The sequence below is a fragment of the Lutjanus erythropterus genome, chromosome 10 (genome assembly GCF_056507025.1).
Source record: "Lutjanus erythropterus isolate fLutEry1 chromosome 10, fLutEry1.hap2, whole genome shotgun sequence".
Taxonomy (NCBI): domain Eukaryota; kingdom Metazoa; phylum Chordata; class Actinopteri; order Lutjaniformes; family Lutjanidae; genus Lutjanus; species Lutjanus erythropterus.
This window is the reverse complement of record NC_139326.1, coordinates 35,667,520-35,694,584: the sequence shown is the minus strand read 5'-3', so window position 1 is coordinate 35,694,584 and position 27,065 is coordinate 35,667,520. Positions and strand designations below refer to the sequence as shown.

The window sequence follows — 27,065 nt, the reverse complement described above, 5'->3', positions numbered from 1 at the left end:
ATATTGATTCCAATGCTCCTAGTACTAGGATGGGTTAAATACAGAGAATGAATGACCCTGTCCTCAGCAGTACATTGCTTAGCTCCCTACACCAGTACTCCTGCTGCTTCTCTAAACTGAGGGTGTGTTGGCCGCCATCTACTGTAGGTAATACCCCGACTATAGATAAGTACCTCATACAACCCAACTTAAAAAAAAAAACAAAAAACTGAGCTATCCCTTTAATAAGTCAGATGTGCTCAGTGTGTAATAAAGCAACTGGATAAAAACAGATACAAAAACTTGAGATTTATTGAACTTGAAAATAGCATTAAATTCCACTTAAACATTCATTATAAGTAAATACCTACAACATTACACTGAAAATATCACCAGTCACATATAAAACAATGGATACAGAGGATCAGTTCAAACATAAAAAGCAGCTCAACAGCTAAAAAAAAGTATTAAAGAGGAATCTTCAGAATGAACACAAAGAGCGAAGGCCATGCACAAAAGAATTACCCATTGTTAGTTGTTAGAAATGCTGGTTCATCAAGACGTTGATGCTTTACCTTCGGCTATTTCTCCAGTTCTACCTGCTGACAAGCACGCTTTGTCCGTTCTGTGGTCCCGTTCTCTGCCTTCAGGTGAAAGTATTATCACCGAGATATGACACAAACATTTCAGAGCCCTGTTATTTCACCAATTTAAAAAAAACAAACAAACATCAACATCAACACATGCAGAAATCTCTAAAATTCACCCCAGGCAAACCTCAATACAATGGAGGAAGAATGGAAGAGAAGCACAAGCACCACTAGGCACACAGCCTGAGGCCGTCTCTTGTCTCTCTGGCACATGTTCAGCACCGCTCTACTCCGGCCTGCTGTTTCTAGCGAGAAAGCAGAGCCAGACATACAGACACTGCTTTTTTCTACTTTCTGATGGAACATGAAATCATCAGCAGCAGGAGGAGAAAACCAAATGCTTGGCCTTTTGTTTTTTTTTTTACTTTGAGGGATTTGGAGAAGGGAGGAGGGGGAATTCTAACCTCTACAGCTGAGCATAGAGAAACATGGAGTAGTCAGCAGGACGTGATCAACGTCACTTCAAGTGATAGGCACTCGTGGCTCTTCAACAGTGCACAGCGACAGCAGTCGGGAGGAAAGGAAAGTGAATTTTGTTATCGCACCAGAGAAAGTTTCCTCCCACAGCCAAGTTGATCTTGCAAGTTCCTCTTGGAGAAATGTGGCTTTCTTGAGTGTTTACAAAAAAAAAAAAAAAAAAGAGTGTTTCAGCTCAACATCACAAACAGATATGTCAGGAACAACAGTCGATTACCTCACTAAATGTTTCACTTACATTAAGAAAAAAAAAAAAAAAAGACTGCAGCAGAAAAAGTCTGAACACAGAGTGATGTGGGGAGTCTTTGGTGCTCAGTGTGACAAAAAAAACTGAATATATGTATGCATGAGATCCAAAGAACTGTTGGCATCATCTCCAAATCCCAGCTGAGGGTGTTAAAAGACATCATAAAGGAGTGTTGCATGACAACAGGAACCCACGGAAAACAACACACACCAGGAAGTGTACTGTATGGCTATACATAAATCCTTCATTTCAGGCAAGGCTCTACACGCCCAGTCATTTGTTACAATAGCTCAGCCATTAACTCTCTCCTTCAGCCTCTTTAGACTTCTGCCCCCGAGATGGACCGACAGTCGGCCATCTTGAACCAGGCAGGTCTGGACACACCCACATTACTGAAAGAGATACACCAACCAAAGCCCTCCTTTTACCTTTACACATGTTAATCAGTCTATCCTGGCTATTATTAACATAACTCCATTAGTAAATATCATAAAAAGATGCTGAAATTCAAATATTTCTATGTACCTTGTGAATTTTTATATTTTAAAAAAAAAAGTCACAGCATAGATGCAGTTTTGCCTGAATATATTCTGGGAAAATGATGTTTTCATCAAAACTGCACAGTAATTAGGGTCTCTTTTTGCTTGCATATACATTTACCAGTAAATTAGTATGCTGCAGATGGAAATGACAAATTGAACCCTTTTCTGAATGACTTTAGTGTTCTGTAAAACATGTTTGAAAGGACTGAAAACTAATGGGCACCGCCAGGAGACAGAAAGTGCTGATAAATGACGAAGTCCCAGCTCAGCGACCCACATCCTCGGGCCCTTCCACTGACGGGCTAGCGAGACTCCAGGCCGATCTCGTCGCATCTTTTTTTTTTTTTTTGCTGTTGTTGTTTCGTTGGGAGTGTTGATGGGAGTGAAAGGTGAGCGCGAAATCCACAGAGGTTATTGGAGATCTGCTTCAGCTGACCAGGCCAGCCAGTGATTGGTCGTAGGCTACTCCGTGAAGGCCGACGACGTAGGAAAAAAAATAGTTCTCAAGAGGAGCTCCAGTTGTGAAAGGTCCACGACACACACACTGCGCCCCCCCCTCGAGTGGCAACCGATTTTTATTTTACTGCATGATGAAGCCTGGCTGCGGGGCCAGACGAGGTGAGGGCCTCTGAGGCAGAGCAGGGGGGTACTGAGATAGAAAGTGGCTCGGGTAGCCGGAGGAGACGTTAGGGAAGGGTTGGCCCGTTCTGGGGGGGATCGGCGGGTACGGCGACGCGGAGTAGAAGACGGGAGGCTGCGGGGCGGCGGTCGGAGCAGGGGCCGGATTCAGGATCGGGGCCGGCTGCGAGGGAGGAGGTGGGGGTTTCCTCCTCGGCTGGGCGACCGGGGAAGAGTTGTTGCTGCCGTCGGAGAGGAGGGAGGAGGACGAGGACCTGGCTGCCGCCGACACGTCCTGAGATCGTGAGGTAGGGACAGACGCCTGCGGGAGCCGCTGGCCCTGCAGCACCATCTCCTGCAGCTTCTCGATCTTCACCCGCCTCAAGTGGGCCAGCTTCCTGTTGCTCTGGTAGGCATCGATGAAGGAATCCAGGGGCATGTCGCCATCCAGGAATGAATCAGCCATGTTCTGTTGACAGATGGAAGAGGATTTGAGACAGTTTTAGAGCGAGAATAGACTGAATCACTGTGACGCTCCACTAAACTCTCACTTCCTGGTAGAAAACTGGCAGATGATTTGAATTGCAGAGAAAAGTTTGAACACACTTCTCATCCAATGTTTCCTCTTTATTTTTCACAGTAATGGTCCAGATTATACCGACAGTGTGAAAATCTGTCATCTAGAGCTGCAGCGATTAATTGGATAATCAATTATTACATTAATGGCCAACTACTCTGATAATCAATGAATCGGTTTGAGTAATTTTTTAAGAGAAGGTCAAAATTTCAGCTTCTTAAACAAATATTTTTTTTTCGTTTCTTTACACTTCTATGACAGTACACTGAATATCTTTGGGTTGTGAGTAAAACAAGACATTCGAGATGTCATTTTAGGCTTTGGAAAACACTGATTTACATTTTTTTAACATTTTCTGACATTTTAAAAGAAATACATATTAACCAATTGCTCAAAAAATTAATCGACCTGAGTAATCGACTATAAAAATTGAAGCCTTAGTGTCAGACAGTGTGCGAGAGTTTTATATTTAAGATTCTTAAAAAGCAAAAAAAAGATTTTGCCTTGTTTTCACATATTCTGCTTGCTGCATAATTCCATATCTCATAGTTTTGATAAGTCCAGTATGAATCTACAATGTAAAAAAAATAAATAAAGAAAAATAAAGAAAAAACAGTGAATGTGTCAAAACTTCTGACTGGTACTGTATAAAGCTGTTAAAGTTGTTTACTTCTGTTGCCAGTTTCAGCTGTTACTGTAACATTTCAAAATATAAAATTAAACAAAGTGCTTTGACCTCTTGGATTTTAACTGCTGTGCTCTGTTTTATGTTCTGTGTTTCTTTTCCAGCATCTTTGATAAACCAGATCTACCCAACATCATCTCACTGCTGCGTGGACTAACTGCTAGTTTTGGGGGAAACTGAAGCTATCATTTTCTTAAGTGTGTGGCCCAACGTATAAATTAGGTCTTCAACCTTGTGTTAGTGAAAGCATACAACATGCACTTTTAGATGAATGAGATGAAAAAACTCTGAAATAACATAATTAGAAAAAGGGAAGATTCCACATGATGTTGCCATTAACTTGTACATTCATTACAGGGGTTTGGTTGTGTCTAGAAGGGAACCCTAGACTTGTGAGATTTGGGAAACTCCATCATAAGAAATAGTTTATTTTTATGACTTATTTATTCATCCATTTATATAATAACCCTATGTTATAAAATTATAAATAAACCATGTATCATATGACATTTATTTGTCCATTTATATCATTTTTGTTTTACTAGCAGCCTAAGAAGGGGCTATAACTAGCACCTCATACAACCCTGTGTTGTAAAATGATAATTAAATGAACCTTGCATGTTGTAAAATAGCTCAGTAGCTTACAGCACCATGATTTGTTACTTTAGGACTTACCTCTGCATGTCTGCAACAGTGGAGTGCACTGATGTCTGTTATAAATGCTGGATTTTTTAGTTATGTAGCCATATATATCCTTCTGTTGCTTATGTTTTCCTTTATGTATATTCCAGGAAGATTCAACAGTCTGTAACGTTTTTAGGCCAGGAACCCTTTGTGGAGCAGGGACAACCTACCACAAATACTGCACTCAATATTTTTTAGGTCCCTTGTAGCTGCAATGTCAGCAGCATTTGCAGCATGGATAAAGTTAGCTGTGTTAGCCTCACCCACTGCACTTTTGGTAGCATTTTTTAAGGTGGCAAGTAGGTCAGAATCGTGTAAAGTTACTAAACAATCCATTGTGGCCCACATGAGTGTCTGTACACTTAGTAATAATAATAAAAATAACTAATTGGCTAATATGTGTAGGTGCTGCGAAGTAATTTAGTTAGTTTTTGTTGACGTTGTGGAAATTAAATGCTTTTTCTTTTTATAAATAGACTGATGTATCAAAGAATAATTTGGAAGGACCATCGTCTTTGTGTTATCCTTGTTTAGCTGCTGATGCACCTCAAACTTGGCGAGAAAAGGAAGCGTCTCCCGGTATATCCACCATTGTTTCACTAATCTAGGGTTTCCCTTCTAGATATGACCCAGAAGTTATTGTGAACAAACACCGTGACTGGTTCTGGAGAGAAGTCCTTTCTGAGTCTTATTCAACAGACATTCATGAAGGTGGAAACAGCATCCAGGGAAAAATCACAAAGAAACAACTGGGGCATCATTTACCAATGCATCTGAGCAAGGTCGAATTATGTTGTGCCTCCATCAGTTAGTTTGCGTTACTGTGTCACTTCAGTGAATCTGAACTAGCCCTTTAAAACACCTGAGTCACACAACAACGCTTTTCGTCGAAATAGTCTGGTTTCTTAAGAAAAAGAGACTTTTTGACTCATGTAACAGTGGTTTCCTGTTGCTTAAGGCAGTCTGATGACAAGCTACAGCAGTGAAAACATTCTAAATACAGCGTACACTTTAAATGATGATAATATTTTTAGGTGGCTCTTTTTTAAGGTGGCGAAATATGTTTTGCTACTGACCCTGTCCACAGCAGTACATTACTTAGCTTCCTACACAGGTACTCTTGATTCTACATACTTAGTACCTCATACAACCCAAAAATATGAACTACCCTTTAAGGATAACAGTTTATGGGCCTGCAATTGAGTAACTGGTTCGCCCACGATTGCACCAGTGAACTACTGGTGTCTCTAAATGTACACACATTCTCAAGAGGAAGAAGGAAGTGATAAGTCAGTCTGTGTGTCCTGTGTGTAGGGCATATGTAGTGCCTTAGTCGCATTTCTCTTATGCTATAAATGCACCATTGGCTAAAACACTTTGGAATGAGCAACTTAATTTAATAGAAAGCTCAAAACAGTGCCAGGAGATGCAGCTCACTGCAGCGACACAAACTGTGACCACTGAGTTAGTCAGTCATTCTGCTGCCCACATGCTGTCTTACATTTGAACAATGAAGCCTCTGTAGGAGAGGACATCAACAAGTGGAAAAGCAGGTATATGAATGACTGACCGGTGTGACTGAGGGATTCATGCTTACCTCTGTCTCCTCTTCTATTTTGGCTCCCTCCGCCTGCAGCAGGGCCAGCAAAATGTCCAGGGAGGTGTTTCCTGACTTGTGGTCTGTTAATTGACATGACAGACAAACGGCACAAGTGTTATTATTCTGCTGGACCTGATAAATCTCTAGTCTGTGTGCAGTCCATCCACACTAAACACATTCAGAAACTGTTCATCAACTGTGTACATACTTCACCTTGCCTATCATATCAGACTGAACTGTTGACTTGTTGCATTTTATTTCCATATTTGGAGAATCAGTCAGCTCAGTGCAGTGGGCACATTTGAAGGTCTGGATTCTCTCTATACTTCACCAATAGCAATAAGTAAACTGTTCAATAGTGTCACTTAAATGCATTAAATGTGAACTGCTGTGAAAGCACAAACACGACCTCGCTCATAAACAGCTCATATTTAACAGCAATGATTTATTGATTAACTTATATGATAATTGATTAATCCTTCTGAGTATTCTTTTTTTAAGAAAACATTCAAAATTCTCTGACTTCAGATTCTTTAATGTTAATATTTTTTGGTTTCTTTATTCCTTTATGGTAGTAAACGGAATATCCTTATATATATATATATATATATATATATATATATATATATATGTGTGTGTGTGTGTGTGTGTGTGTGTGTGTATGTATTTATTTATTTATCGTGATATTTTTAAAAAAAGAAAAATTACTTGAAAAAATGTCCTGTATTAAATAACATCTATTTTTCTACAATTTTTTTTCCTTTTAACTTAAAATGCTTCTGCTTTCCTTCTTTAATAAAATAAAATAAAAGTAGCCAGCCATGACCACAGCATGTGCAAAAGACTGGCATGAATATTTGAATGATGTAATCACAAAACAGAAATAATGAAGCAGTCAGCAGCAGTCCTTTTATAAAATAACAATAGTATAATAAATGAATTACCCCTGTGTTATCATAGTAGGTCTCTGCACAGTGCGGTACAACATTAAGACATTTATTTGTCATGATATTCAATATATTGTTACATCCTTACTACTACAGACACACTAAGGTGCAATGAAGATGTTTCATGCCCTGATTTTTTGTTGTGAGGACTTCATTCTAATAATGTGTGTGTACATCAAACCTAATGTTATTTTACTCTATTTTGATCAATTTTGTGACAAAAACCCTTTGGTGCTTGAACCGGAGCTACAACGTTTCTACTATCACAATACTACAGTTCTTCACCTGCTTTACTCAACCTTTTCAACACATCAGAGTCACAAGGCTCTAGCGTGCCATTTACACAGCGCTCCAAGCAACACAGATGCATTGTGGATTAAGTGTGATCCATGCTTAAATTAACCAAGGAGCTCATTCACCCCCCCACCCCCCACCTCCCCCCAAAAAAACAAACAAAACCGCCGCCCAAAGATTCCCTCAGTTCTTGTGCTAAAATGTTAGAAACAACAGACTTTAATGAGCCCGTCACACAAAGCTGAGGCCGGTCTGTCAGTCACGGTCCTGTGACTGACACGTCCAAACGGCCAGAACGCCTCCCTGTTTGCTGTGAACTTGCAAAGCCCCACTGAGTCAACTGAAACCGACTCGGTGTCTCTACGGACGGAGCCTGTTTTGTTTGTGTTCCTAGGCAGGTCTGAAAGTCAACACCAACGGGAGCTGGGATTGCATACACACATGGTGGCATTCTTGCAGTAAGACCGGTGACACATCACTAGTTACTGATCTCAACTACGGCATTGTCAACTGGCATTCATCGCCCGGCCCCGGACACAATATAGTGGATCTCTAATTACAGGACAGACTCCAGTCCAACCTGATATGCTGTTCTGCTGTTGGCCTCCTTCTCCGAATGACATCCAAGTGAACAAAGACTGATTAATTCATGTACTGGACCCCAGCTGCAACAATTAATGTATTATGAATAGATTATTAAATTAATTGAGATATTTTTTAAGAAAAAAAGGTCAAAACTTTCTGATTCCAGCTTCTTAAATGTGAACATTTCCTGGTCTCTTTACTCATCTAGGACAGTAAATTGGATATCTATAGACTGTGGCCAAAAAAAGATATTTAAGGACATCACATTGGATTTTTTGTCATTTTTCACCAGACAACTGATCACTTATTCTAGAAAATAATAGACAGATTAATTGTCAATGAAAATAATCGTTAGCTGCAGCCCTACACTAGAAATTGATTGCACTATAGGTCAGCCCAGGTTTTTACAATATGGGTGGGTTAAAAAAGTGTTTTTTTAATGCTTTTAATTTGATAAGACAACTGAAGTGGGGACAGGAAAGGGGGAGACAGAGTCAGGGGTATGACATGCAGCAAAGGAACGCACGCGGGAGTCTAACCCACGACTGCAGGGGCCTCACAGCCTCAGTACACAGAGCGAACGCTCTACCAACGGAACTACGAGGCCACCAGGTTTTTATTTCTTGTAACAGTATTTCTACATTACAACCACCATAACTGATGTTGAGCATCTTGAGCTTTTTGAGGCTGTGCAAACACAAAGTCCAGCTGAAGCTGACCTGAATGTTGTTGTTCAGGCAGATATCTGGTTAAAACAAAAACAAAGCATGGGAAAAATTTTAATATTGAATTGATGAAGACATTCGATGAAAAGCCAGGGGATCACCAAACCATATCTGTCCAAACATTTCACTCAAAACCACACTGGAACTCTGTAGGGTGTGTTAGCAGCTCTTCAGGTATCTCCATCGGGAGTCGTTATACATAACTAGTAATACTGAGGTCAATGTTCAACTTCTGTCAAAAATGTGTCACTGGGATGCCCTTAAGTCAAACCATTTAACTCCATGAATAAGGGTTAGGCCAAAGTACAGCTCTCTGTCACTGTTTGTACAACAATGGAAAAAAAAGGTGTCTGCACACTAGATAATGCTCCCATGAACATTTATTAGTTTGACCATGTGACATTTCAGAAAGGCTACGGGGACTTGTGCCAGAAACAAGTACTAGTACTAGTGAGTGTTAATGGGAGCATTTTGCTTTTCTTACTTGACCTTCTGTCCAGCACCTATTAGGGTGTACATGCTTTTATTTTTGCACTGTTTGTCCAAATCCCATCCTCACTGTCACTTATGAACTATGAACATGTTCCATGGTTAACTAAGGGTTAAAAAGGGTAAACAAGTGATGGTGATAGCTGTGTGAAAGGGAAGGGACAACACGAAAGCAAATTGTTGACAACCTTCTTCTTTCTTTAAGAAGAAGATGGCATACTTAAATAATCCCTGTAGGGAAAATTAAATTTTTTCACTTTGTTGTAATTGTTTAGTGTGGTATCCGCTACTGAGGACACCATCCATGAGACAGAGCCCCAGTTAAGATGCCAGGTGACACTCCTTGTAAACTGCCTTGACAGTTTACACACCAGGACTGGAAGTCCCGGGCCCATTTCCTGTTCTAAATTTCCTGTATCTGACAGTGAGAATTAACTCCGCCAGGAAATAAAAATATAACCACACCACAAGCAGTTTTACTTGTCAGTACTCAAATGCATCAACACACTACTCTAAGGTTCAAATCACTAGCTGCACATCTGAATGTTATAATCACTTTTTAACAAGCTTGTCAGGCTGGCTACCATTCCTGTTGTAACAGTTGGCTTGTCAGACTCAGGCATGAGAACAAGATCACTGATGGCACATAGACAACCTGGACATCATACACAACAGAAGGGTGTTGAAGCATAAATGATTAACATGAGAGCAGCTTGGCCACATTTCTTCTTGTTATATGCATCAGCAAGCTGACCTGTGGGAGACATACATTAAACAGGGTTCCTGCACTTTTTCCAAAGTCAAATTCAAGCAAATCTAACACTGGCTCTACATAGAGCCTTTTGTGTTTTTCACAGGTTGTCCTACACGCTTGGAAGCAGATTGTTTGCAATCTGCAAACTCACCACTAGATGCCTCTAAATTCTACACACTGCTTGTTAAACAGAAGTAATGTAACTTGCTGTGTTATTTCTGCACCGATTGGCTATAAAACATAAGCCAATAAAAGGATTTTGGAGGAGTCCAGAATTTTGACCAGACCAAATCTTCTGTCTATTGGTTAATTTACTGGTCATCTTAATCTTAAACTTAATCTCTGTTGTCAGCGCTGGATCCCAAAACCTCATATTTGTTTGACAAATCTGTTTGTCTGTCTGTTTGAGTTTAAGTTGCATAAAAAAAGTTCAAAGACAGAGGCTCCATTCTTGATGTGGCCTTTTTCCAGGGTGAACTCCCATTCTTTTCTGTCTTGCTCTCTCGGCCATAACAAGGCGGACTCTCAGACATATCAGCAGCGCTGCTCCACACAAAGCTGTGATTCTCTGGCTGAGCAGAGAGGCTGCTGAGCACCAAACACACAGCCTGGGCCTGGACATCATGAGACAGCCATTTAGTAAATGAATCCACATCGACCTCTGCTGTGAATCTGAGGGGGTTAGTTTTGGCCCGCCTTACTGCCTTTCTCTCCCTCTCTCTCTCTCTGTCTCCCACCCTCCCATCATCCACCACTACCCCCCCCCCCCTTCAACCCACTGTGGCTGTTTTACACCAGCTTGCCTGGCAGCACAATGGCCCACTGTGGGCTGTCGTCCGGCCGGCCTCAGTGGCAGTGGATGGTGGTGGTGACGGGGCTGCCCTGCCATTTTGGCCTCCTGCACCCCCCTCCTTCACCAAGGGGGCAGAGATGTTTTCAGGAAAAAGGGGTCAGGGAGGGTGGTGCTGGCGGTGTCACTGTTTCACAGCCAGCTACTGTACGCTGGATGTTTCATCTGGGTCAAACGGCTACGCTGCTCTTAGCTCTGAGCATCGCTGTCCTTCCCCAGCTGCTCTGCAGCAAATCCACAACTAGGACGGCGAGTGCATGGAAGGCAGGGGGGGCAGGGGAACACCGGGTAACCTACATTTGACAAAAGCCACCGCTTGCTGACAACAGACAAAACCACAGACCTGCAGAACAGCATCTGTATGAGAGACAGATGCTTTGAATTCAGACTATAAAGCAAAGATAATCATTATTGCCTTGAAAACATTCATTTAAAAGGCATCAAGCAAAATATATCTGCACACATTACAGCTAACATGCAGTAAAAACCTTATTTTGTGGCAAATAACAGTAATCCTGGCCTTAAAAAATGAGTACAGCAGTCCAAACAGTGAGTTGGAGCCATAGACTGTGTATTAAACAGGCTGATATTTCATACATGATCTGTAGTAGTTGTTTCCTCTCACCCACTCCTCTCCAGACTCAGGCAGGCTGCAGAAAAACTGCAGGAGCACAAGACGCGTACAACATTGTAAACCGACACCAACAAGCAAGGACAAGCCCTCCACTGTAAGTTGATCAGCTGTTTATAACTGTCAATCATCTGTCAATGTTAAGTCAAGCCCATTATTCTGAAAACAAAAGCCCACTGCTCCGAAAATACACACTCCGGACTTTGAGTTAAGTGATGCCTGTCTCACTGCCTGCCAAACTATTAAACTACTATAAATTAACATTTAGCTCAATGTAACTGTTATTAACATCTACGTCTTCTACAAGATTATTAATGATTTCTTACGGCTCATTAAGAGACACTTATTCATTTAGCAGACATTCAGCATTAATTTGAACTGTAGTTAATGTGAAATGGGCATACAATGTCAGAAAATGGTGAAAAATGTAAATCACACTTTTCCAAAGCTCAAGAAGATGTCCTCAAATGTCGTCTTTTGTCCACAACTCAAAGACTTTCAGTTTAAAGCCAAAGAGAAGTAAAGAAACCAGAAAATATTCACATTTGAGAAGCTGAGATTGGTGAATTAGTGTGAATCATCATTCGCAGTCATTTTTTTTAAAGCTACTAAAGGAACTTTCATATTCTGTAGATTTTGGAGCCCCCTGTGGACAAAAACAGTAGTGTTCCCACCATAATAACCACAAAACACAATGTCAAAAATAAAATTCTCGACATAAAAATCCCTCTCTGCTTCTTTTTAGCTTGCTGAGGTACTACTCATGGTAACCTGTGTTCGTATTTTCCCAGCCAGAGAATCTGACAGGCCTGCAGCCATTAAGAATGACAATTCAGATATAGTTGATCCTCTTGCGGATGGTCTCATTAACTCATGTAGGTCATGTATAAGCATCAGTAGTAAATTGAGACTGTTTCATAACCAGTTAGCCTTGTAGTAGCTTTAAGAAAAAATGTCCAAATACTCTGTCCGCAGCTTCATAAAGCTTCCTTACTCCTCTATAATAGTAAACTCGATATCTTGGGTTGTGGACAAAAAAAGAAATTTGAGGATGTCATATTGGGCTTTGGAAAACAGTGATCAACATTTATCACAATTTCATGACATTTTATAGACCAAACAACTAACTGATTAATAAAAATAATCAACAGATTAATCTACATTGAAAATAATCTTCAGTTGCCTCTCTTGCTGCAGCTCTAAATAAAAACTACAAAATATGAAGCTTACATCACAAAGACTGTGACAGCCTTTGTGTGTGTTGTATACATGACAGCAGTGGGCTTTCAAAGTCTGCATTCCTCGCAGAGGAAGAAAGCAAAGTCAAACTTTTATCAGAGTAGCAGAGTAGTGAATGGCCGGCATGCTATTTTGAGAGGGCTGCTTGGCAACCACTGCGTCAACAAGGTCACAAGTATCGTCACTTTGTCTTCTCCACACTAGGAAGTACTGCGAAGGTGTGTCAGAGAGGGGTATTACAGCCTGCTAAGTCTTTATTAGATTCTGCAGCGGAGATGTAAATCAGATCTGGAACTGGCTCAACGGAGTTAAATAACAGAGACTCTTGCAGCAACATGACAGCAGGGCTGCCACAGCCTCTGATTATAAACATGAGAACTGGTGGAACAGGTCTCTTTAGCTCCTGTTCATGCAGAATAAGAACAAACAATGTGGGAAAAACAGCATTACGTAACACTTCAGCTTTCTATGACGATGACTGACAGCGTGGAAAGGTTGACTCTTCAACTGAAGGCAGATAACTGAAGTCTCTCTATTGTCAGTGTTTTCATACTGGATGCTTTAGTGTAGAGCTGAAATGGTTGGTCACTCAAACTCAATAACTTCAATGTGAAACCTGTTAGTGCTGCAGACACACTGCACTGTAAAAAGTTGCTACATGCTCTGATCGCTTCCTGAAAAAGAATTATGTGGACTATTATGACAACACAAACAACATAACAAACTAAAACTACTGTTATTCATAGACTATAATAAATAGTGGATAGAGCATCCCTAGGTTTCTGAAGAGCAGTTGCCATCTTGGCTAACTCCTCAGGCGAAGAGGTGGAGCATGAGTGGAGCTGAGGTGATTGAATGAAGTGGCTACCAAGCGGCAAGCCACCTGTGATGTCATCAACCTGTCACTCAAAGCAGCCATTCCATTAATTATGCATAACTTCAACTATAACTATATAGAGCCCAAACCATTTTCTTCTACCAGGATGGTTTTTTTTCCTGCTGTAAAGTTGGACATTTTAATATGGGGCTCTGTGGGGATTGACTCACTTCTGGAGACTGCCTCAAGTGGCCATTCAAGGAACTGCAGATTCTGGCATTTCTTTGGAGGCTGCCACTTGTATTTTTCTCAGTTTGATAACAAGACAAAAAACAGACAACTAAACAGTAGCTGCACCGACTAATCGATCATTAAAAAAATTGCCAACTATTCTGATTATTCATTAATTGTTGTTGTTGTTGTTGTTGTGTAACTATTTTCTGACATTTTGCAGACCAAACCACTAATCAGTTAATTGAGAAAATAGCTGACAGATTAATCAATGATGAAAATAATTGTTAGTTGCAGCCCTACTAAGCAGATTTTTTGAAAACTGTTGAAAAGTTTTTCAAGTAAAAATATCATACAATTGATGGTTCCATCTTCTCAAAACTGCAGATCTGCTGCTTCTCCTGCTCCTACACAACTAATCAATTAATTTGCCAATTACTCTCTCGATTATTTGTTTAGTCTGTAAAAATTTGTTGGACGTAGAGCTGCACAATATATTGTTTGAGCATCATCATCGCAATGTACGTGTGCACAATAGTCACATCGCAGGTCCTGTAATGCAGGAGGCAAACGAAATCATCTAATTTAAGGGTACCTGACACACACTGCGTGCAGCGATTCACCAATCACAATCATTCTTAATCAGTTTGCCAAAGCAGACCACGCCCCTGCATATGGAGTGAGTCACAAGATCAGTGCAGGATAATTGTCCACAAGATGGCAGCAGTAACATAAAGTGCTATTCAAGTCATCTAGTGAAAATTCCTGTATTTTTTGATATCACAATATATATCGCAGAGTTAAAAAAAATCGCAATGTCAGTTTTTTCCAATATCGTGCAGCCCTAGTTGGACGGTAGTAAAAAAAATGGTATTGACATTTTATCTTCTTTCTTCCTCTTATCTTTGATTTATCTAACAGTCTAAAACCTTCAGATTACCATCATAAAAAAAACAGCAACTCCTCACAAATCCCTTGGAACGTTTTCTTAAGAAATAAATTCATCAATTGTCCAAATATTTCCTGACTAATTTTCTGTCGATCAACTAATTTATCGATCGACTGATAAATGATATAATAATATAATAATGCCCAGAGCATCAGCGGATGTGAGTTTCCCTCCCATTAGGGTATTTAAAATAGATGGTATGTCAGTAAAGCCCACAGGATCATTAAAGACCCCAACTATCCCACCATGGACTGTTCCAGCTGCTGCCGTCTGGCAAGCTGTACCACAGCCCAGCAGGCTCCGGGACTGTTTCTTCCACCAGGCAATCAGGCTGAAGAACAATGAACAATAACAGCCTGTTGCCTATCTGATCGTGACACACACATAAAGAAACACACAACATGTAAAAAAAAAATATGCCTGTATGTTGAATATTGCCTATGTTAGCCCGTAGTGGTGTAACAATTCATGCATTTGATGCATCAAGTTTTAATGTGTAAGATCTGACTGCATCGGTTCAGACAGCCTGTATCAAAGAAAAGGGGAACGTGAATCAGAAAAAAAATCAATGTGGCACTAGGGCATCAATGCTTCTCATTAGGACGCACATGTGTTTCATTTTTGGAATCAGGGAGCTGCCACTGTAACTTTCCTCCATTCTCTCTCTCCCCCTGCCTCTGCCTGCACGGCTCTCGCTGGACGCCTCTTTCCTCGCTCACACAAAGCAAGCGCCCTCCCCCTCCCTCTCACGGGTCTCCTCTTCATTTCCTCAAAACAGACGGTGCTGAAAACAAGACAGCGAAAGAACTGACGTCGCGCCACGTCGCACCACCTAACTTTCAGAATGTGCAAGTGTAGAATAAGTTTGGGTTTTATAAGAAAGACGACAGAGCCACGAGTCTGACCCACAGAGACGTCACGTCACTGGGAGAGCATCACTGAGTCAACACGAAGCATCACTGTTCCCCCACACTAGTCAAAATTCACTCTCTTATACTTGTATAAGGAAATGTGTTCAGATTTGGTAACAGCTGGGTAACATTAAAGACTGAAGACAATGAGATCAATAAAAAATGTCCATCTGTCTTGTGATAGCTGTACTGCTGCTGTACCTAGGGTGGACTTGCGGAGCTGATAGGCCTCAAAGTTCTCTTGAAGACAGCTGTATCTCTTGGTGAGCTGCTCTTTCTTGTGCTCCAGTTGAGGCTGCAGGGCGAGGTTCTGCTCCGCCAGGGTTCGGTTGTTGACCAACGTCTTCTCCTTACTCTGCTGGACATCCTGCATCTACAGGAAGAAAAAAAAAAAACATGTCAGTAATGTGTTTATGGCATTACCTTTGCACTTCAATCGATGCAGTAGTCAGAGACACGACTTCACTCTTACATAAAAGACTCAAATTGAACCATGCGAGGGAAGTCATTCTCCACAATTCATAAAGACTTAATGCTAAGATGCACCAAAGAAATAAAAAGAAAGAAAGAGTTACTGTAGTGAATATGAAATATGAATCATCACACTTAACCTGCCAGTTTTCACACAACTCCCACAAGCCTCTTCACATATTTATAATAGAAAGACAAAGCATGTTGAAAATAAGCAGATTTTCTTTACAACAAGAAATGAAAACTTTGTTTCTTTTATTATTTCTATCATTTTTTTTTATTATAACTGTTGTATGTCTGATTTTCACCACTATGCCTGTCATTAATTTTCCACTTGTGATTACTGATCAGCCTGTTGAAGCAGTAGAGGCCTAATATTTAGTTTTTTTTTTAATGCACAGTAAGTTTTACAGCCAATACAGATTTTTTTTTTTTTTAAAGCGATGCAGCATTTTTAACTAGAGCTACAGCAAGAATTGGTTTATCGACTACTAAATTAATTGCCAACTATTGTATCGATTGATTGGTTTGAACATATTTTTTTTATTTAAAAAAAAGGCCAAATTCTCAGATTTCAGCTTCTTATATGTTTTTTACTCTTTCTATGACAGTAAACTGAATATCTTTGAGTACTGAGTAAAACAAGACATTTGTGGACATCATCTTAGGCTTTGGGAAATACTGATGGACATTTTTTATTTTCTGACATTTTAAAGCAAACAACTATTGATCGACAATAATTGTTAGTTGCAGCCCTATTTGTGACGATATAATCAAAAACATTTCAGAGACTGTTTACAGAGGTCTTGACCATGATTTATTTTGTAATACATGATCAAGACACCTGAGAGCTAAGAATAAAAAAAAACAGACTTAAAAGCCAGTAAAATTATTGAGAAAGAGCAGAGACAACAGGGATGTATGTAGAAAACGCAGAGGACGCAAAAAGCCTAACAAATTGTGTCTGATCCTGTTCATCCCTTTTTTAAAGCAGTCAAACAAAAACTGTCCTCAGAAAGACCCCAGCTGCTGCAGCAACCAAAAGCATTTACACACAGTCTTTCACACCAAATGCAATAACTCTCCTTAACACACAGACGTCATTCATACTGGCACCACATCCATTATTTATGTCTGTACTGTGCATGTAGCGTCATTGTATTGTACACATTGCATTATAATTAACCAACTAATTTCAACTTCTGTGGACAATAAAGGTAATAATGATGATAATGATAATACATGAATGCAGGTAGGAAATCTGCATGAAGGCAACTAGAGTTTCGCAATACTATCATTTTAAACTCTCACACACTACAACACTACTATAAATAACACGATATATGATATCTCTTGATACCACAGCAAAAATGGGGGAAAAAAACACAATGGGACACAAAACAGGTGTTTTTTTCTGTTTTTTTGGGTTTTTTTTTTAATGAATAACCTACAGAGTGCACAGATACAGTTATGATACTATGGTGGCATCAGCCATTTTCTATAGAGGCAGCAACATTTCAGCTGCTGACAGGAAGAGACTTGTCAAACTGCATAAGAAGGCCAGCTCTGTGCTGGGACACCCCCTCGACTCAGCAGAGGTGGTGGGAGAAAGGAGGATGATGGCTAAGCTCTCATCCGTAATGGAGAGCAACTCCCACCGCCTGCAGCACGCTGTCGTCGCACTGGGGAGCTCCTTCAGCGACAGGCTGCTTCACCTGAAGTGTGTGAAGGGGCGATAATGCAGGTTCTTCCTTCCTGCTGATGCTGTCAGATTGTATAACCAGCACCACTCCAGTACACCACACACACACACACACACACACACACACACACACACACACACACAAACTGACAACGACTGCACTATGTGCACTGGTGTAAATTGGTTGCGTGTAGTTATTGTGTATATGTAAATATTGTTCCTGTGTATTTTTTCTATTTCCTCTTGTTCATACCGTTACTATATTTTTTATATTTGTAATGTTCCTACTTTTTTTTTTACTTTGCTATCCACTTTGTTGCTGCAACACTGCAAATTCCCCAACTGTGGGACTAATAAATCTTAAAAGTCACTGAACACAATCTGCTGCAAGCCAGATTTCCACCAGGGCAAAGACTGAACCGATCTGAGGTCTTGAATGAGCACTTCGATACATTTTTTAATAGCTTTGATGCTTTCAATATTATGATTAGCGGATATTGTACAGTTTTATTAAGTGGTACTGAAAAAGTAGTGAAGGGTCAATAGTTTTGACGAGGTTAAATGTAACACAAACGTGCAGAGAGGAGCTTGTGCTCAAGAGAGGCGCTACTTCTGTTACATGGATGTGGTTTGGGTATGAAAACTCTGACACATACTTAGCAAATTATGACACAGACTGTTCCCCACAACAGACTCACACATCATAACCTCTTTATATTTCATATGTACAAAAATAAGTTGTCATGGCTATTGTGTAACAAAAAAATTGACCCTTTTCAGGACAGACACTTTGACATGTCAGAGCAGTAAAGCCACAGGTGTATCTAATAACATTAATCATGGCTGCATGCCATTCAGATGCACCAGGGCCTGCTATTGTGTAACCCTGACTCACTCACTGTGTCTACTGTCACTCCCTTGTTCACTCATTCATACAGCTGGGTATCGATTCAGATTTCCTGAATCAATTTGATTTGATTGACAAAGTCCCGATTCAATTCGATTCATGATTCAATTCAATATCAATTCATGGATTACAGGGTTACAATACCAATTTTGTTTGGATATGAAAGAGATCATCAGAGAACTAATGCTGTAAATTGTACAAGGAACCCTCTAACCTGGTGAATTATTAAAAATATCCATCTTTACATAGAATTGACATACAAGAATTGACCTCACAGCAGCTAATCATGTTCTTTTTTCATTAAACATGATCTGACCTTCAGACTAAAATGAGCAAAATTTCACACTATGAGATTTCACACTACAAGATCTCACGCCAAAGCCTAGTCATGTAAGACAGGGTGAAAACTGAAGGCTGTTCCATACATCCACGGGAGAAAAGACATCTAGTAAAAGATCGATTTAGGTTTTTTTACAAATCAATATTGGACCAGGCAAAGGAAAATCAACATAATCAAACCTACATGACACTCAGTAGTTAGACTAAAGACTGAACAGTAAATCAGTATTTTTGGACACTTAGTATTATGTCATCACTGACAGGTGTAGTGGCGTAGTGTGAGGAATTCTTCACACTAAGACACTCATAAAAACTGAAAATAAATATAGAACCTTCTGGAGAAAATAAGGATTCTTTTTGCACGCTGTTAGAGCTTACCAGGACACCTATATGAAAGGAGCTGCCATCAATGTTATTTTAATTAAACCACCTTTGTACTGTTCAGAGTGTAATAACAAGCAGCTGTTTCAGAGGAAACGTTCACGTCAGCCTCTGAATTGTAATTCAGAGTGAGTGAGTCAGAAATGTTTGACGGCTACAATATCTTATAATTGTTTGGTCTATGAAAAGTCAAAAAAAAAGTAAAAAACTGGCGATCACAACTTCCAAGTCCTCTTCACATGTCTTGTTTTACCTCACTGAAAGTCCAAAATCCAAAAGGTGTTCACTGCAGTATTAAATATGACAAAGAGAGGCAGCAAACCCTTCCATTTGGGAAGCTACAAGCAGAGAATGTGTAGCATGTTTTCACTCTTTTTGCTTGAAAAATGACTGGACACATCCATAGATTATCAGAATGGTTGCCAATTACTTTTCTGTCAAGCAACTAATCGCTTCAGCTCTAAATTCTATCAATACAGCTAATTTAGAAAGGAGGTATACGCAGTTTGTTATCTCCACTGGGCCTGGAGGGGATCATGCAATCGTATGCGTGTGTGTGTGTGCCTGCATGTGTGATTAACGGACCTGGAGCTTGTCCGCAGGTAATCTTGCATACTACTGAATCTACTGGACCTATCAGCTAAATTAGGTTTTTTTTGTGAGTGTGTACATATATGACTCTAAGCTGAAGGACCTCTGTGATTCACAATTTTTTAAAAACCTTAAAAAAAAAAAAAAAAAACTTTATACCTCCATGCTGGAGACAGCTGTGGCCAAAGTTTTATGTTTTCAGGTCATCCCCTTCCCATTCTTATCTCAAGAATGCTCTGAGGGAATTTCTTAAAACTTGGCACAAATGTTCACTTGGACTCAAGGATGAATTGATTTGATTTTGGTAATCAAAGGTCACTGTGACCTCCCGTCCATCCCACTATTGTGAGTCAATATCTCAAGAATGCTTGAAGGGAAATTTTTGGACTCAAGGATTAAAGACCTGTGCTTTTCATGTGAAAAGTCTAAATGTCTACAACGAAAACAGCATGCTCCCAACTTAGACCAACCACATCTTTACCCAGGCACTGTGATGTTTCATATTGAGCAGGCAGCATTGGTAGCCGTCATTAAAACTGAGGGCTTTAAAGATGCAACAGGTCGAGACATCCTGACTTTTTTTCTCTAGTATGGGTCAAGCTTCAGAAGTGCAGAATTTCCCATAATGCAATTCAATAGCATCTTTCTTTTAGACTCCCTGTGCCTCCTTCATCACCATGTCTTTCAAACCCCATACTTCCCATTTGTAATAAAGGCCTTCTCTAAAATGAAAAAAGGCCTTAACTTAAAATTGTTTTAAAGGCTGCAAACTGAACTTCATGTAAAAATGATGGAGTTTCCCTTTAATGTACTGGAGCTTTGTACTGAAACTATGGCGACAGGTGGGAAGAACAACATGCGACAGTGTGAACAGAGGAGGATTAAATAAAAAAGGTTCTCCTGCTGCTTCTCAAATGACTCATTTCACACATCCAACCAACATGTTTTATGTGCAAATATAACCAGGACATGTAGGAAAACTCTAAAAATACCCTGTGGCGTGGGTCGTGATTATGGAATAGTTTCTAACAGTGACAGAGGAGGGCCTTGTTTGGCGGTCAGACTGAATGGGGGAAAAAAAAACAAGATCACAGGAAAAGCAGCTAAATAAATATGTCTTATTACCACTGCACTTTGCACCATCATATCCTGAGGTGACTGGCCCTCCTTTAGCTAAAGCCGATTTGCTCGTTCATCATGGCCCGCTGAAGAAGCAGAACCTTTAAATAGCATCCATAACTGCAGGCTTGTTCTGTCAAACCAAACACATAATTGTTTGCTGGGGGGAAATTCTCTCCAGTGCTCCACTCTCTCCATACAGGCTGAAATAATCACAGGAAATGTAGGTTAAGCTTGTCTGGATGGACCATAGACCTGAATTTTGGAGAGCTACTGTAAAAATCCACTGTTAGATACAGGTTGCTGTAATATTAGTGATGCACCAATTGCAATTTTCTTTCCGATTTCCAATTTTTTAAGGCTCTGACCCGCACACTTCCGATTTTGGACGATTATGATTTTCAGTCTTTCTAAGAGCTGTAACTGACAGAACATTTTTGCAACTTTTCTTTCATGTACAATTAACTTGGGTGTTCATAATAAAAGACTTGACTATAAAATAACTTTTACATTTTCTCCAAAAGTGCTCCAGGTTACAGCTAGGCCTTATTATACTAAGATTATGAACCATTCCTATGCCTGCAAGACGTTGCGAGATCTCGTTAAGAAACGTGATTTCACGTGATCTCGTGGATGCACATGTTAACACACCAGAGAGTGATGCAGTGAGACAAACAGGAGAGTGTGGATGAGAAAATGCTTTAGGAAATGTATCAACACAGGTTGTTTATTCTTCAGCCAGAACAGGAAGTGAGATTTTTAACTAATGCTGACTTCATCCAAGCATATGTCTGAGTGTGCATGGCTGTGACCGGCACTGTTGTGGCTGTGATGTTACAGTCTGTGTCGCTGTGCACGTAACATGACCAATGTGAGAAACGTGATGAGTATGCTGACCAACCGTTCAGCAGCCACACTGAAAACCAGTCCAGTCTCTGGCCGGTTGATCAGTGCATCCCTATGTAATATCACACTCACAAAAAAATGCAGCTGGCTACATGATCAAACAATCAATCAAGAGGGAAGTACTGAGGGAAGAAGGCTGCTGTGGAATCATTTTACCACTTCCCCTGGCGAGTTTTGGGACAATGGTGAAAAGAAATCTTAAGTATAGTGCTACAGTGCAGTCAGTTGCAGGTCTCTGGTTCATACACATGTCCAAAAGCTGTTTTCTCAGCCAAATGTTACATTACATTCCACACAACTCCTTCCCTCGACACGCACAAATAAACCAATAGTAGCTAACAGTAGGTAGTTTCTTGGTTTTCCTTCCCTCCCCTTTTTTATTTTTAAACATAGTGGCATGAATAACACAGAGTTGTTGGTCCCTAAAACGAATCTGACATTGCTTATATGGAACTGGTTTGCATTTTACAAAACTGACACACTGTAAACAGTTATTTGCAAAGGTTGCAAAGATAAGGTTAACCCATCAGATGGCAACAGGACAAACCTTTTCAACCACTTCAAAGAAGGCAACCAAACAGTATGTTGTCTGTCAAACACAGAGATCACCATCAGCTACAACCACACAGCCTGAGTGAGAGGCTACAACGCTAAAAACAAACAACTCCAACACTCCGTATGACACGGGAAATAGGTAACTGATGTAGTGATTTTATTATAAGTTATGCAAAATTCTATAATTGTACTTGAATATACTGGAGGTGTAAGACACAAGTTTCATTAGGATAGATCATTCTTTCGATTATATGCCATCAATTCTATTCAGTGGTTTGCAATCGAAAGCAGATTATATCATATGTCCATTTAACACAATCCGTTACACTTACTGACAAAACACAACTAAATTATGATTTATTTGTGACAGACCCAGCATGAGAATTTCAAGATGACAATATAGATTGATATTTTCCCTTTGCATTGATAATATTGGATCACTGAACACTGAATCAATATACCGTCCCAAATCGATGTATCATTACACCTGTACTGAATACAAGTCTAAACCATTGTTGTTGAATGTTCATACTTTGCAGAATTCCACATTTGATTTGTTTGAAAAGGTATGTTGGTCTAAATGTTCTGATTTTCTTTTTTCTTTTACGCTTCGTTAGCTTTTAGGGCTGTAATTTTAAATAGGGAAATTAGTTTGGTTGCACTGTCCAGTAACTTGCAAAACAAGTCCTTAAAATCAGCATGAATAAATATGCTTAAATATGAATTATGCTTTTTCATGCTGGTTTTAAGATCAGGTTGCGGATTGTGAAATGATAGTTTTGCTGTATTGCCTAGTTTCTGTCAAAATAAATTATGACCGGCTGATATATCATCATCAGAATGCATGCTCTGTAAAACCCATTCCTGGATTAGCAAAGGCCTCGAAAAGATAAGAAGCCAAAGGCGAGAGAAAGTGCTCAGCTTGGTCTTAACTCGCTTCAAAAAATGTGAAGTCCAACAAAAAGCTTAAATGAGCTTGCCAGGATCCAGACCTTTGAATCCGCCCACTCCACGCAGTTGACTGATGGAAACAGACTGCAACAAGTCGACAACTCTGCCGGATATCAGGCAATAAATGAGCCAAAACATTATGAGGGGACATAATAAAACTGGGTCACCCACAAATCACAATCATACCGGCTTGATGTAGCTCAGTGGACACTCAGAAGGTTGCTGAAAAGATCCTACAATTTAAAAAAAATGTCTTGCAGCCTGAGCTTGTCTAAAAAATTGAAAAGGTTGCCATTACAAATACATTTTCTTACAGTATTTCCAGGTACGACACATTTTAGGTCATTTCATGTGAAAAAGCCGGATGCACTGAATCTAAGCAAATTCATGACAGTGTTATTTGCATTATTCAAAAGCCAAAACATGTGCTGCCTTCAGTGTGTGTTTTGCAAAATTAGATTATTGCCTACAGCAAAGCATGTGTCCGCATCTCAGTCGAGGGCTTGTGTCTATGTACAACAGCTGTATACTCAGTACTTCTCAGCACTCTCAGGTTTCACTCAACGCCTTATGACACCCACTGCCTTTGTTCCTATCCAGTGTTTTATAAAGACAGACAGTTCCACCTTTGGCTCAGGCATGTCTTTACTTGGCTCTTCCATCTCTCCCATAATCTTATGACTAACTTAAGTCAACGACTGCAGTGTCATTGCAGTAAACAAGTCCCTCCCTCTGTGTAACCTACGGGAAGGGGAAAACGAAACCATGGAGACAATCAGACAGGGTGTGGATCAAAAACAGAACTGACAACACAAAAGGCCGGCTCAGAACACAACATTCACCCGAAGAGCTAATAATACCGTACTGTATAATACTGTACTGTATTCTTCTTCTTTGCTTTAGCGAGGTGAAATGGATCTGATGCACTGAAGCTGAGATATAACAGCTTGTAGTTTCTCATGTCAGAGATGAGGGGGCTTTTATCACAATTTAGGCAGTGAGTCCTCATTTAAAATGAGCTTTAAACAGACTGCCAGAGTGAAAGCCACAGCACCATGACGACAGACAAGAAAAATTCCTGTGTCCTGAAAGTGTGTGTTTTATGTTTGCAATTACCGATCAGGCCTAAGCTGTAGGATGAGGAAGGGGGAAGAAAGTGTTTCCTGAGGAGTTTGCAAAGGGGAACAGTACAGTGGTGGGAAAATTCAGACAACACCGGGGATCTGGTGTGGCCGATTACAGCAAGAGGACATTAAAAGGACAGCTCACTCTAAAAATCAGAAACACATACTGTATTTTTCCTCTTGTGTGGTGTCATTTATCCATCTAAATTGTTGGTGATTTTAGATATCTGCCTTCTCTTGAATGGAACTGGATGTCACTCAGCTTGAGGTGCTCAAAGTGCGAAAAAAGAAATACACTCATCAGCAATGTCTCTTTCCAGAAATCATGAACTGGTTAAACTGAGTATACACTGAACCATTTTGGAAACATTTGATTCAAACTCTTAATATATAAGTACACTGTCTGTGATGTAAAGCAAAAGCTCCAATTTATATGCTCACACTGTGTGGTTTGATTGTGAAGCTGTGACCTGAGCTCATACTGTACATGTAAAATATAAAATAAAACTAGCAAGCAATAATGCTAACATAGAAGAAACCTGCTGTCTTCATCATCCGTGCCGTCATGACAATTTCAGACGCCGTTTGCTACTTCACACAGGCACAGCACAAAAAGGTTCTGAACTTTGAGAATCAGCTTTTTAACAGTGTGAGAGCCTGACAACGACTAACCAAAATTTCTCATGTCAGAAATTCATCCAACCATCCAACGCCCTTCCGTGAGCATTCAGGTCAGAAATGGGCTCAAATCATACAGTGTATGCCCAGTTTTACTCGAGATGATCCACTGATGTTGTTGTGAGCAGCTTCACATAGGAACTATTTTCTTTCCACCAAACTACACCTGCCAACCTTATCACTGCGCAGAGGGAAGCGTGTGTCTACTCATGGATGAGAGGCTCACGGTTGTGACAGCGCAGGATGTAAACATTACTTACATCCTTCCGGGCTAAGACGCAACATCAGCACCACTGAGTTAACTTGTGCAGTGATATAGTTGGCAGGTGTAGTTTGGTAAAAAGAAAAAGTTCCTACATGAAACCTTTCACAACAAGGTGTGTGGATTATCTTGAGTAGTCACGATTTCTGGAAAGAGCCACAATTAGAGTGCCATCTAATTCCATTATATTCGAAAGAGGGGATACATCTCTACGACCAATATCTCCCAAACTCTACAACTCACGCCAAAACTATCTAGATTGATAAACAGAGCTACATCTATGTTGCACGTATTATGTGTATATGTATTTCTGATTTTGGGGAGAACTGTCACTTTAAGGTAGATTAAAGCCCCACACTGGAAATTACCATTTTGGAAAGCGCAACAGCATGGGAAATAATCTGAATCCTGTCTAATCTGTAAGCACCCCCTCTTAATATGGCAAATTTCTGTATGCGCTAAAACCTTTCTAGGGACTATGGTTTGTAATCGCTCCATGCATGGAAAATCGAGGCTTATCAGCTGCTTATCAGGGCAGAGTTATGATAGAGTGCAAAGCAGGTACATATTAATTAGAAATTGCTGAGTCCTTGAGCTACTGCATAAAGGCCACGGTGTCCTAACATAAGCCAATGGCCTGTATGGAGAAAGCAACACTGAAAGTGTCAATTGATGTTATTTTGTTAAATGTCTCACACAACTGCTTCATGTAACTTCATTTAGGACAACAACAACAATACAGTAACTGATGATGAACTGATGTACGAGTACAACTTTTGTCCCTGGGTGACTTTAACGATGTCTGTGACGTACACTGAGCTGGTTAATAATTATTCACATTTTTATAAGGTGGTTAAGTATCGTTTTCCTGGGTGTCACTCTACCTGTGCCGGGGCAGAAAGGTCAAGCCGTAAATTGGCAGATATTTGAACGGAGTTTGGTGTGACGACCTGTCTGAAAAGAGTGTCAAAGCTAGGCCACTGTTTAAATTTCAGTGTTTTCTGAAAATGACTCAGCGTTTAAGGTGGCCATTAAAATGTATTCTTCTTCCTGTTCACTGCTGAGTACAGACGAGCTTGTGTTGTCTGGAGAAGTGCCGTTTATTGGAAGTAACAATGTCGCAAACTGGGAATCCTCGTGCGTTCAAACTTGAAACAATGCTTGCCCTGCTCCGTCCCAAGGTTAACGATTTATACTCTTATTTTAGGTTTGGGGACACTAAACTCCGGCTGTCAAAACTTATTTATGATTAAATACTAAACGTGAATGATGGCAACCGTTTCCGTAACTGTATCGAGCGTATGTTGGGAAAGCACAACAAAGGGTTGAGGGGAAAAAAAACACACAGTGACCGAGAAAAAGGAGTCAGTAGCTAACGCTGGACTACAAAAGCGAACAGCTAAACATACCTCGTCCATCTCCTGCACCATTTTTGTGAGTTTTTCGTCGTCCTCCAGGATCTCGTTGAGTTGAGTCATCGTGTAGCCGCTAAACTTGTTGGAAAAACTAGACATTTTAGCTCTTGTTGTGTGTTTCAGCTCGCCTGTGATCCCTCTTCTCGCCTCTCAGATTGTGACAGCTGACTGAGCTTCCCTTAC

The 27,065-nt window shown here is 40.2% G+C and overlaps 1 protein-coding gene across 1 annotated transcript; it reads right to left on the bottom strand.

Annotated features, from left to right (window-relative positions):
- Positions 1–273: 273 nt before the first annotated feature.
- Positions 274–27,065, bottom strand: vps37ba (VPS37B subunit of ESCRT-I a). The gene is made up of 4 exons (XM_084729188.1): positions 26,877–27,065; positions 15,683–15,854; positions 6,057–6,139; positions 274–2,982 (listed from the first exon to the last, which is right to left on the bottom strand). Exons 1-4 carry the CDS (start codon positions 26,979–26,981, stop codon positions 2,476–2,478), a joined length of 867 nt encoding a protein of 288 aa, XP_084585314.1. The 5' UTR covers positions 26,982–27,065; the 3' UTR covers positions 274–2,475.

Coding starts and splice junctions, on each gene's coding strand:
- vps37ba (XM_084729188.1), bottom strand. CDS start 26,981: ATGTCTAGTTTTTCCAACAAGTTTAGCGGCTACACGATGACTCAACTC. Junction 15,855..26,876: donor TGGTGCAGGAGATGGACGAG/GTATGTTTAGCT, acceptor TTCTTCCTGTAG/ATGCAGGATGTCCAGCAGAG. Junction 2,983..6,056: donor AAATAGAAGAGGAGACAGAG/GTAAGCATGAAT, acceptor ATCTGTCAACAG/AACATGGCTGATTCATTCCT.